This window comes from Crinia signifera, chromosome 1, assembly GCF_055691185.1.
Source record: "Crinia signifera chromosome 1, ASM5569118v1, whole genome shotgun sequence".
NCBI lineage: Eukaryota > Metazoa > Chordata > Amphibia > Anura > Myobatrachidae > Crinia > Crinia signifera.
The window spans coordinates 339,244,381-339,257,727 of NC_139217.1; the positions used below are offsets into that span (position 1 = coordinate 339,244,381).

General features: G+C 46.2%; 1 protein-coding gene across 1 annotated transcript in view; it reads right to left on the reverse strand.

The window, feature by feature from the left end:
* Nucleotides 1–13,347, reverse strand: part of SVOP (SV2 related protein) — a 51,739-nt gene that overhangs the window by 30,689 nt on the left and 7,703 nt on the right. Inside the window, exons 2-6 of the mRNA XM_083145907.1 lie at nucleotides 6,466–6,626; nucleotides 4,445–4,530; nucleotides 1,467–1,565; nucleotides 1,033–1,104; nucleotides 801–925 (exon numbers count right to left, since the gene is read on the reverse strand). Of these exons, the coding sequence (XP_083002033.1) occupies nucleotides 801–925; nucleotides 1,033–1,104; nucleotides 1,467–1,565; nucleotides 4,445–4,530; nucleotides 6,466–6,626 (543 nt within the window). The remainder of the gene's footprint in view (nucleotides 1–800; nucleotides 926–1,032; nucleotides 1,105–1,466; nucleotides 1,566–4,444; nucleotides 4,531–6,465; nucleotides 6,627–13,347) is intronic.

The window sequence follows — 13,347 nt, forward strand, 5'->3', positions numbered from 1 at the left end:
TATGCGGACCATTGGAGCAAGTGCGGGAGTCTGTGGGTTCTGTAGAAGGAAGTAGTGCTGACCTTGGACATAAATGTTCTTTTTATACCCTGTATACTGTATGGAATACAGCACTGATATTTAACACTATAGATGGTCTATAGTATAGACTGTATCAAACATATTTAACTAATATAAAAAAATGCTCAGGAAAAAGCTAAACATTGCATAATAAATAAATACCCAACATAGAATCAGTTATACCCCTTTCACACCGTACAAACAACCCGGGTCACTCCCGGGTTGTTGCCGGGTCGACTCAGGTTGGCATGTGGTGTGAAAGGGCAAAAAGGAAAAACCATGGTCCAGAAGCTAGACATTCCAACCCAGGTTAAAAGAAAGGTTATTCCCGGGTTGGACCCGGGTTGCTCGACCAGGGTTACCCGTTCACACTGTCCAGCAACCCGGGTCCCGTTCACTTCTATGGAGGAGGCAGCAGCATCACCTCAGTACTGCCTCCTCCCCCGTACCCATCTGACGCGCTGCCACTTTGCTCTGCCCCCCTGGATGACGTCAGCGACTGACCCATGTCCATGTCCCAGGTGCGACCCAGCATTTGCGATGTGAAAGGGGTATAAGAGACAGAGCTTTAAAGGCAAAATGAACTGAAATAGTTGAACATATTTAGAAATAAACAAGGTTGTCACAGCAATCATGCTAAGTGATCAATGTGAGTCCCAAGGTCCAGAGACCAAAGAGAAAACATAACACATGGTAATATGCCTCTGTGTAAGAGAAGTCTGGTTATTCAGGGAACTTACGACTGAGGAACACCTCCAATTCCAAAACCAACCAGTCCCCTGAGCACAATAATCCAGCTGTAGACTGGTGCAAAAGCACTGAGGATCCCATAGTATAAAGTCCAGAACACACTGATCTTCAGACCCTGGATAAAATTAGGGAGAGGGGCACCATGTGACATAATATGCAGATATGGGGGTCTATACATTGTGATCTGCTAAAGTGTAAAATCTCTTTGTCTCCAACACTTACCGTTTTCCTGCCATATTGGTCTGAGACATTGCCCCAGAGGGATGAGCTGGACATCATTCCAATAAACACGACCTATTAAAATAGCAGAAAGGAATGTACTGTAAGCAATCATTGTGTAACGGTGTCCTGTAATGACAAATGGGATCTATGTACTGGAGATATGGTTCTGTTTGGCTTTAACCATCCTGCATTATGTATAACTGAGGTGCCCTGCAAAGAACAATTTGTGTGGACCATTTTATATATATATTTTTTCATCTTCATGCAAAACAGAATTTATTACCAAGGGAACTGTGTTAAATAAAAAACCATGATTCAGCTAATAATTTCACATACAAGCATAACTCTGACAGCTGAGCTTTGTGCTAACACAGGGTAAGGGCAGGTATTACATCAATGCAACATCAGCAATAAGGTCCACAAACTGGTCTTACCGATGTGAGCAAAGCCACCTGCCAGCTGGGTAATCTCCATTCACAGTGGAGCTGTGGTGCCAGGATGCTAAGAATCATCATTTCCATTGCATCTGCCATCTGTAAGAATACATTATAGCAATACAGTAAATCTGGCTGTTAGAGGAATAAAAGAAGGGCTTAGAAGTTATTTTACATCAACAGGACCTCAATATTAAACAAGTAATGTCTCATATACCCATTGCAAGGCATTATGGCAGAAACATTTTACAAAAAAAGAGTAGTAAACTATAAACAATTCTGTTCAAATAAAATGATCAGACCACTTTTTCCTCCCATTTCTACATAAATAAGAACAGGAGATATTAAAAACAAAGTACAAACGTGCACTAACACAAAGCAGCCAATCAGAAACTATCTTCTTGTGTAACCAAGATCAACAAATGTATGTTGCCATGTATGCACAAGGGCCAAGGGGATAAAGGGTTCTTGGACTGCTTTGGAGATTCAACAGCAGTTATATTTACTGTTTAAAAAAAAGGAGCTGGCCCCTTCCACCATGTGTAAGTCACCATGTGTAAGCCACCATGTGTAAGCCACCATGTGTAAGTCACCACATGTAGAGCCACCATGTGTAAGCCACCATGTGTAAGCCACCACGTGTAGAGCCACCATGTGTAAGCCACCATGTGTAAGCCACCACGTGTAGAGCCACCACGTGTAGAGCCACCACGTGTAAGCCACCATGTGTAAGCCACCACGTGTAGAGCCACCACGTGTAGAGCCACCACGTGTAAGCCACCATGTGTAAGCCACCACGTGTAGAGCCACCACGTGTAAGCCACCATGTGTAAGTCACCATGTGTAAGCCACCATGTGTAAGTCACCACATGTAGAGCCCCCATGTGTAAGCCACCACGTGTAGAGCCACCACGTGTAAGCCACAATGTGTAAGCCACCACGTGTAGAGCCACCACGTGTAGAGCCACCACGTGTAGAGCCACCATGTGTAGAGCTGGATTAAATAAAAACTGTCAATGTTATAATACACAATGAAATTAGTGAATGAGCTTCCTATTCAGAAGGGGCCCAAGAAGCCACTGCACCAGAGGCAAGCTTCCTCTCTGGAACCGTGTATAAATGTGTACTGTCTATTCTAAATTAGTTCAATGTGATCCCCTATTACTATAACCTACTCCTCACAAGCCCACCTCCCGCATCTCACTTTTAAGTCTTTTATTAATTCTGCTGCCTGAATCCTTTTCTTCTCCTGCCATTCTACCTCTGCTTCCAATAGTTCCTCTGGCAATTTGTCCACTCAGAATAAAGTTCAAATTCTCTCAGACACCTTCATCTACAGCACCATTCCCTCACACACGCTCTCTACTACTTATTTCATTCTCTCAATCACTGCGGCCTCTCCTCCTTCCTCATTACTTTGCCCCATGTCCCAGATTTTTTTTCCATGCTGCGCCTATCCTCTGGAATGTCCCCCCAGACTCTATAAGATACTCAATGTGTAATTGCCAGTACGGCTAAACAGTGTATATTGATTTATGTAGCCTGTCATTGTTTGGGCTTGATATGTGAGGCGTACTGGGTCACTGTGTGGGCCTTTATGTTTATATGTCACTGTGTGGCCTTCAGCCCGTCAACTTAAGCATGGGAGGACAATGACCATTCCTGTGGTAACCAATGGTCATGCAGGTTGCAAAAGTGAGATGTAAGGTAGTTATTTTCCTTCTAGACCACACCCATTATAGCTAGGCCACGACCCCTTTATTAAGCCACACCCTTTTTTGCGTTGCGCGCACACTTTTTTCACTACCACATTATGTATGGGGGAGGGGGGGGGGCACATTTTTATTTCTTCGCACTAGGAGATAAATTGTCTACAAACAGCCCTGATTACATCGTACAATAGATCAGCGTTTGTCAAATCCTGTCCTCATGAAACACATAATTAGTAAAAACCAGACAATGAACCAGCTATGAAAATATAAACTGTTGGGATGTGTGAGCACTGAATTTGGTAAACCCATCGGCCAGTTGATTGTTTTCTGCTGTCACAGCAGTGGCGGAAGTCTCGGAGGCAATGGAGTCATTTGCCGCCGGGCGCCATGTTTGAAGGGGACACCCGGCTAACATCCATTGCCTCTGAACTCCAGCCCCTGCGCGCCAGCCAGAATATTGTATGAGAGCAGCGCTGCAATGATTAGCAGCGCTGCTCCAGGAGCTCAGTGAGAGGAGGAGACGGGACTTCCTGTCACACACAGAGCCCCTGTCTCCTCCTGACAGCCTTGCAGCCCGTCCAGCTCTTCACCCCCCACGATCTTCTGTTTATAGTGTTTGTTAAACTATTTATGTGTAGTGTGTGTGTGTGTGTGTGTGTGTGTGTGTGTGCTTGTGTGTATCTATATAGGGCTATGTTTATGTGCATTTGTTGCTATGTGTGCATATATGGCTGTGTGTTTACAGAGGTGTGTGTGTGGCTGTGTGTATACATATGTGTGTGTGTGTGTGTGTGTGTATACATATGTGTGTGTGTGTGTATACATGTGTGTGTGGTTGTGTGTATACATATGTGTGTGTGGTTGTATGTTGCTGTGTGTATACATGTGGGTGTATGTGCATATGTAGCTGTGTGTATACATGTGTTTGTGTGTGTTTGTGGCAGTGTATAATTGTGGGTTTATGTGCATATGCGCTGTAGCTACTGTCTGTGTATACATGTGATGTATGTGGCAGTGTGTATACATGTGGCTGTGTTTATATGTGTGTTCCTACGTGGCTGTTTGTATATGTGTGTGGCTGTGTGTGTGTGTGTGTGTGTGTGTGTATACAGTATGTGTGTGTGCATGTGCCTCTGTGTGTGTGTGCATGTGCCTCTGTGTGTGTCTGCATTACAGGATGAACATCACACTTCTGCCTCCGGGCATCTCTTATAAACTTACGCCACTGTGTCACAGTCTACATTTAGGAGTAATAGAGTTACTTGCCCAGGCCAGTCCGGTAAGGACTGAGAGCTTCCACTGGAATTTCCCAAAGCCAATTGCTTCCACAGCATCTTCCACCATAAACGTATCTGTAAGAAAAAGAAAACCTAGCTGTATTCAGTTTTGCACCACAATGTTCAGCACGTCTGCTAGAAACTGCTGAAATAATTAATCATATTAATATTTTGAGTATGATTCTATTGACCACAAGTCTATCTACAGATGGAGCCGCTCTTGTTAGTGCGGCTCCCGGCAAGGCTATAGCCATCGAAGCCAGGAAGGGGGCGTGCCCCCATTCTCCCAGAAGCTCTGCATCGGGAAGTACAGATGCCGGCTGACGGACCGGTATAGTGGGACGTTCAAACGCCAGTCTGGATAAGAGGGGCTCATTCTGCACAATAAAGGTGCATACACACGGGGCGATTTCAGCCCCTTTTCTAAGTGATCTGACTAGATCGCTTTGAAATGAAGCACTGAATGCTCCGTGTGTATGCCCTGTAGTGATAGCGATGAACGGTCCTGCACATCGCAATCGCCCACAGGGAAAGCCAGTGCTACATTGCGGGGCTTTGCCTATTAAAAATAGGCACCTTCCACTCAGCATGATTACCTACAGTATGTGGTGGAGATGTACTGTATCACCTATATCAGTGGTTCCCAACCTGGGGTACTAGTACCCCTGGGGGTACTCTGCAGACCAGTTGGGGGTACTTGAAAATAATATTTGTAATGGCGGACGATGAAAAGGTCTTTTGATGGCTGAAGACCCATTGCCATGGAGACAAACCATGTTGTGTCATATGCCTGGGAGCTTCCCATGCTGCCCTCAGACATCAGCAGTCATCTGCCCAGCACTGACAAAGGTGGAGGAAGCAGCGACATTAATCCTACCGGTGTTAGCGGGAATCCTGGAGATAATACACAACCAGTGTCTAGACACAGAAGGGCAGGATACCTTGCTGTATACTACTCCTCCGCTCCTCCTTAATATAAGGACATGCATAAGGATCCACATACCGCTAAGTACTGTCCATATTTCAAAATGAGAGGAGGGGGTAATTATCAATGAAAAGCCGAATCAAGGGAAACGGGAGAGAAAAAAGGTTGGGAACCACTGACCTATATGATAAGATGTACTTTATCACCTCTGAGGTGGAGATGTACCGTATCACCTCTGAGGTGGAGTTGTACCATATCACCAATGTGATGGAGAAGAACTGCATCAACTCTGTGGTGGAGATGTACTGTATTACCTATGAGGTGGAAATGTACTGTATCACCTATATGTGGTGGAGATATACTGTATCACCTCTGGGGCAGAGATGTACTGTATCACCTCTGTGGTGGCATGTACTGTATCACCTCTGTGGTAGAGATGTACTGTATCACCTATATGTAGGGCTGTCGAGAGTTATGCCGGGCCCAGGTAAAAAAAATGTGGGATGTGGCCTTATCATGGGATGCGTGGCCACTTCCCGTGATAAGGCCACGTCCCCAAAATGTTTAGAGGGGGGTGAAAAAACACTCTAAAGTCGGGGGGGCAGCAGCAGCAGAGGGGGAATGGGGGGGTCGAACCAGGGCCCCCCGTCAGGCCCCTCCAGCAAGCCCGGGCCCGAGTAATTAGTACCCGCCCCTCCCCTCCTCTTGGCGGCCCTGCCTATATGCTGAATCAGGTCCAGACACTGCTAATTCATTGTGCTTCCTTTTTTTATCTTATCTTTAAGACTTTCAAATCGAGATATTGGATTAGACCTCTGCCAGGAATTAGGTACCAAGAATTTAATATTTGTTCTGCTTGTATGGCTCTAATTTCCATTCACAATCATAGCTTCAACATAATACAATTACTAATTTATACATATAAATACAGTATCATAGTAGTACCTATCTGTGTATACAGCTCTGTCTAGCTTTGTCCAGAAAAATCCTCTATGACCAACTACAATAACACATATCTCCTGTAAGTGCAGCCTATGCATGAGACTTTCACTTTTCATTTGATCTAGACAAGGAGATATTCTTACCATCAGTAGGGTTTGCAAATTCCTTTGGCACTGTGGTTCCATCTTCCAGCTCCACTGCTTCCAAATCTGTGTGTACTGGTCCGATCTGAATCTCATGTTCCCCAGAGATGTTATCCTCTTCCGATCTGGAACTTTCCCCAGTTCGACGGAACTTGACAACACTGTGAAATGACATCTTCTTTTACAGTATATGCATATTTTATATATGTTGCATATGATTGCTTATCCTCTTCATCAAGGGATTATGCATATGGTTGCTTATCCGCTTTAAATATTCCTCTTGTTGCAAGGGTTTAATAACCCAGTTATATTATAACATAATGTAAAACCATGCCATGGCTGTTACTGCCTGCACACGTTACATCTGCCCCACCTGCAGTGCACATGGTTTTGTCCAGCTAAGAAGGAATTTGCCTCTAAGAGTGAACTAGAATAAGGCCCATAATGCCCACAGTAATAGAGCCACATATAATACCTACAGTAATAGTGCCACTCATAATGCCCACAGTAATTGTGCCACAAATAATTATTTCCCACAGCAATAGAGCCACTCATAATGCCCACAGTAATTGCGGCACACATAATACCCACAATAATAGAGCCACACATAGGGCCTTATTCTGCTTGGAGCGTCCGGGCCGTACGCGTACGTCCCGGGGTTTTTCACGATCTGCGCATGTGCAAATACGCTAATGCGCCGGCGCGAACACTCCACAACGCTTACGGCCGGTGTCTCAACGTGCGAAAAAACCTGTACGCGAGCGTACGGGTAATGGGGCGGCATAGGGGCGTGTTGATGGGAGCGGCCGAAATAATGAGGGAAAATGGGCGTAAATATGGGCGTACACGGGGGTGTGCACCAGAAATGAGCGGTGCTACTACCGCACGATCGACTAAGGCACCGTTCGTTTCGGACACCAAACAGGCGGCCGCCAACCGCCAGCTAAAACCACTCCTACAGATACCGCTTGCCAGCGTGCGCCTGAGTTGGCTAATTAACGCTGATTAGTACTTAAACACATACACCTGAATGTAGTAAGCAATGCTGCAGTCTATTAACTCCAAACCATGATTTCACTGCCTGCAAGCCACACATGCAGCACGCAAACACATTGGAAGCTTATGTTTCTATACTTCTCCACATTTAAACGTTTGTTTAATTTAAGGTAAGAATCTTTTTATACGCTAAGGTAGGTATTTGATAAACAGACACATTCACTACCTGCTTTCATAGACTTTACGCAGTAGCACACTCAATCTACACAAGTCGACATGTGTCAACGTGTTCACTCTAATACTAACATAGGTTTTGTATTTAGGATACAATAACATAAACCACATCTAACACCTACAAAGGATGTTTCTGCAATGTTTGAAGCACATGACCACTATTTTCAACACAATCTTTGTATAGTACCCCAAATTATGACCTGTACCACTATCTCATCTGCTATGATTTGGATTTCACTACACTCTGGATGTAAGATGCCACCAATCACATTATTGCACTCTCATCTCTCTAACAAAGGATTCCTACATCTGCTTATGACACTGTCAAATCATATATATTTTAAAAGTTATGCATGTTTGTTCACAAGCTAATTTATCATGTTTGGCCCATTCACACATCTTTTTTTAGGGAGGACACATATGAATTCCTACACAAATGTACCTTTTCACCCTTGTTTGTCTGCCTCACCCACTCCATGAGGAAAGCATTGTTCTGGACCTGCTTTTACCTACTACTGTAGGAGCTACCTCACCTGCACACAAACTGCTTTCTCACCTATTAAGTTGCTCTGCACATGTGCTGACACAAACTAATTAGCAGGGAAAAGTTGGATAGGAACATGGGAATGGCCATGGAGAGGGTTACACATGGGAAACTTCCACCACACTTCAACAAATGTTCAAAAATACCCTGGTCAGTAAGTACACATAAATCTAGTATTTGTTTCACACAAGAAATGACACATACCACAATTTAGATTTAATTTGTAAAATAAATTTATTTGCTGTTCAGCATCACAGCTTGACACTTTAATGTGAGAAATCAAAAAAAAAACAAATAAAATAGACACACAAATAATAAAACAGCCAGAACAAGAGGTTGCATATCTCCAAACATGTGTTACCCTGCAAATGCAATGGTGAAAGAAATGGGGACACCAGAATACGTACTGCAACAACCAGGGTGAATACTAAGCAAGATACACACCACCAAAAAAAATATCCTGCATTTGTAGAGGTCAAAATACGAACTTTCATGCCCATGGCACGCAAATGGATCGATGGGCAACTCAGGAAGCGGATGTCCAGTGCAATTTAAACCTTTGGCCTCCAACCACAGAGGAAGTGACCCAGGTCTCATTTGGGCCCTTTTTTGCCCCTTTTAGATGGGGCCTTGGGGACAGGGGCCTTGGGGTCAGCTGGCTTTCGGCGTCTTCCCCTAGTCGCCACAGGAGGGTCAGCCGAGGTGGAAGGTTGGGGAGCAGCTTGGGGTGGGGCAGCAGATGGGGGATTGTCCCTTAGGGACCTGGCGGTGGACAGCTGCTCCGCAATAAGTTCATTCTGGCGGCTGAGGTGTTGGCCAATGCTTAGCATGCCAGCCGCCAGAGTTTCATTAATGCGGTTCAAGGCCTCAACCTGCAGCTGGTTTGTGGCCTTCCACTCCGCCAGAAAATCCGCCACCTGCTGCTGACGGATCGCAGCATCCACCCCTTGCTGCTCGATCCTGTCCAGCGTCACCAACAGGCTCTCACTCAATGTCTCCTGAGGCTGGGGCTGGGGGCGACGTCTTGGTGGAGGCTGGACCACCTGCTCCACATGTGGCTCTGCAGAGGCCGATGCTGCCGGTACATCCTGACTTTCTGCTTCTGCTAGGATAAGAATTGAAAACAATGTCACCATCACATACGCAATAAAAAATATCTTTCTAAATACAATGCATTACTGTGACTTACCATCAAAAGCAGCAGCAAAGACCTCCACCGGGAGCTCACTGTCCATATTGGAGATCCCCCTGATCTCCCCCACATCGATCACGTCACAGGAGTCCAGCTCCAGGGGGGTAAACTCCAAATGGTCAGGCATAGGACCGCTCCCGGTGGACATGCTGTGGTTGTACCGGTCAGTCATCTTCCTCTTCAGGGCACTTTTGAAGTCAGTCCACCTACAAGTTTAAAAATACAAATATCACCATGAGATATGTGCACCACTGTGCTACGTGTAGGGTTACCACCTAGTCCCTTTAATTCTGGACACATGTTACTTACACAGGTTCTGTGGCAGTTTAAAATTAGGTGAAGTGGAGTCTTGAAGTCAGCCAGCCACAGAACCTGTGTAATTAATATGTGTCCGGAATTAAAGGGACTAGGTGGTACCCCTAGCTACGTGACATTTCCTAGTGTGGGTGATCTTTTGTGCCATGTGTGGCCAAATATTTCTTTGATGGACAAAACCATGTGCACTGCAGGTGAGGCAGGTGTAAAACCCCACCCAAATCTGATTATCTCTGCACAAGTAACACCTGCCTCACCTGCAGTGCACATGGTTTTGTCCATCTAAGAAATATTTGGCCAGAAAGAGTGAACTAGAATAAGGGCCTCAGTTCCTGCTGGAGACTGCTGAACAAATTGCCCTGACAAACACACTAACCTTTTCTTCACCGCGTCCCAAGTTCTGACCACTGGTGACACCTGGTTCACTTCCTCTGTGATCTTGTCCCAAAGGTTTCTCCTTGCACTGGCACCTGGCTTCCTGGTTGCCAATTCAATCCATTCGCGTGCCCTGGGCACGAGAATTCGCATTTCGGCCTCTACAAATGCAGGGTTTCTCCTTCTGGTGGTGGTATCCTGCTCAGTCATCACCCTAGATGTTGCAGCACGTTTTCTGGTGGCCCCAGCTCTCTCACCATGCACCTGCTGGGTCACACCTGTTTGGAGAGATGCAACCTCTTGTTCTGGCTGGCTGCTTGGCCCTTGTGGAGCTGGTGGAGGTTCAGCAGGGCCTGTTACTGAGGGGCCCGCTTGATCTTGCAGGCGACTCCTCTCTTGGGCCCTCCTTCTCCGCTCCTCTTCCCTCTTCTGTAATGCTTGAAGCATGGATTCGGCTTGTGCTCTCTGCAGAGCGTCCTCTGCTGCTGAATCGTCAGAGTCAGACATGTTTGCAGCAATTGTGGGCTGCATCTGACTGAATATTTATATGTTAATCTCCCGCCACGAACAAGGGGGCGTATATTTTTCCCCGCAAGGTAGATGCAAATTGACGCCGATATTTCCCGCCGATAATTGCCGCTTAAATTACGCAGGTCTCAATGCACCTGATCAATCACCCGTATATGTATCTACACAGGTTGTGGAGCATTGTGGGCTACATCGTGAAATGTGTGCACCTGTCATTCCAATGATGAGTGTTGTCAGCTGGTATCTGTTGGAGTTCGTGTATGCTTTGCGAGTCACATTTCAAAACATCACGTTATAATGCTTTCCTTACATATGTAATGTGTATGAAATTGTCATACAGCAACATGTTGCATTGTGGCCCTTTAGGCAGCGTAGTTATAAGTAGAGGGTTGCGTGTATTATTTTCCGCCTACTGTATATACAGTACTCCTCCCCATGCATATCGCTGTATCGTGCCCCCTTTAAGCAGCGTAGTTATAAGTAGACGGTTGCGTGTATTAATTTCCGCTTACTATATATACAGTACTTCTCTTCATGGCAATTGGTGTATTGAGCCCCCTTTAAGCAGCGTAGTTAGGAGTAGACGGGGTGCGTGTATTATTTTCCGCACACTGTAAATACAGTACTTCTCTCTTCATTGAATGCATGCTGTTGGTTGTGGTGTGTATATCGGAACGGTCCGCGTAAGTTTCTATTCGCATCCAGTTTGTTAATATAAGAGGGATTAATAAAGTTAATACCAAACAAACAATTTTTTCGACCAATCAGCAAGCACCAAAAGTGATATATGTACCTGCAATTAATAACTGCGCCATTGCCAATATGACTTCTACAAGAGCCAGGCCCTTTTCTACATCTGAGCTTTTGGCCCTGGTGGAAGTGATGGATCGTCACCTGGGGCCCAGGGGCCCATATGTATCTAATGCGGACAAGCGGCGGGCGTATAATGCTGCCCGCCGCCTGATATTTTCCACAACCGGCGTCCGCAGAAGCCTGGGCCAGGTTGAGCGGCGCTGGTCCGACCTGCGCCGGCGGCAGCCGGTTCTACTCAGCAGCCTTCGCCGCCATATTGCCCGATGTAAGTTTTGATTACTAGTATGTCAGCGTTTTTTAGCAATGTTTGGTGTACTTTTTATAAATATGTTCCTGAGTATGGGGGTGTATATGGGGTGTATAGGGGGTGTATAGGGGGTGTATATGGGGTGTATAGGGGGTGTATAGGGGGTGTATAGGGGGTGTATAGGGGGTGTATATGGGGGTGTATAGGGGGGGTTTAAGTAGTTGATCAGTTTTTGGGTGTAGGATATCAAATAGTTTGCATGATAAATGTCTGAAATTTCACAGCAATGATAATTTTGAAGGTTATGAGCATGACTAATGTGAATTTTTCTTTCCCCCTTTTTTATGAAACCCAATCTTCGATTTCTATGCCATCAACATGAACATTTCAGCACGGGCAAGGGCACGCATTGAAGCCCGGGAGCAGGCAGCCCGGGACCAGGCAGCCCGGGACCAGGCAGCCGAGGAGGAGGAGGAAGAGGAGGAGGAAGAAGAGGAAGAGGAAGAGGAGGAGGAGGAAGAGGAGGAGGAGGAGAAGAAAGAGGAGGAGGAAGAGGAGGAGGAGGAAGAGGAGGAGGAGGAAGAAGAGGAGGAGGAAGAAGAGGAGGAGGAAGAAGAGGAGACCCAGGGTGCAGTTTTCACCCACACAATTTCCCCATCCCCCACCCCCTCCACAACCCCCACCCCCTCCACAACCCCCCCCCCCTCCACAACCCACACCCCCTCCACAACCCACACCCCCTCCACAACCCCCACCCCCCCCCCTCCCCACCCCATTTCCAACCCCCTACACCTCTCCACCACCCACCCCCAAACCTCTCCACTCCCCAGTAACACCCAGTACCTCGGGCAAAAGACCAGGACCATCCTCCTTGCTCCTGCCTTCCCCAACCACTCCACAGCCAACCAGCGGCGCCCAGGATGGCTCAAGTAGCCGTAAGTAAATAATGTGTCTAATGTTGACCTACACATTTCTACACATAAACAATCACAACAACCACATATGTGTATCCAACATCAACATTAGTTGCAACATATCACTGCAGGGCGACCATGAGGTGTGTCCTGTCCTTCTCCAGGAACAAGGGTCCCCTTGGTGGTTTTTTTGAGTGTGGCCATGCCTCACCCCTTGAATAATTGACATAACAGTACATCCAATGAGATATCCGACATTAGTGGTGTGGTAGTTATGTGGCTCCAGGTGTTGGGTAACTCCAGTTCCCAGCATGATGTGCAACACAGGGCCAGATTATAATGGAGGCGCAAGGGGTCAGTGCCCCTGGGACCCCCTCTAGCTAGGGGCCCCCTGTGGTTGTCATTTTTTTTTTTTTAAAAAGACAATGTTTAAGTTATGTTTTTTTTTTTTTGCTAAATGTTTTGTGCATGGGTGGGGTAGTGCTGCAGCTTCACCTATCTGCCAATGTGACAATGATTTATGGTGCTGAGCATCGGGAGGCAAGGCACACTGATTGCACAAGTGTGCAGTGCATTTCTGGGAGTTGACTAAGTCCCATGACACTTTGCACCAGAGGACAGAGGCTGAGAAGTTTGTGCTGAGCTCTGATTGGTGGAGCTCATTACATACTTCTCAGGTCCATGGAGAACAGCAGCAGCAGCTTAGTCATAGGAGGGTTTTTAA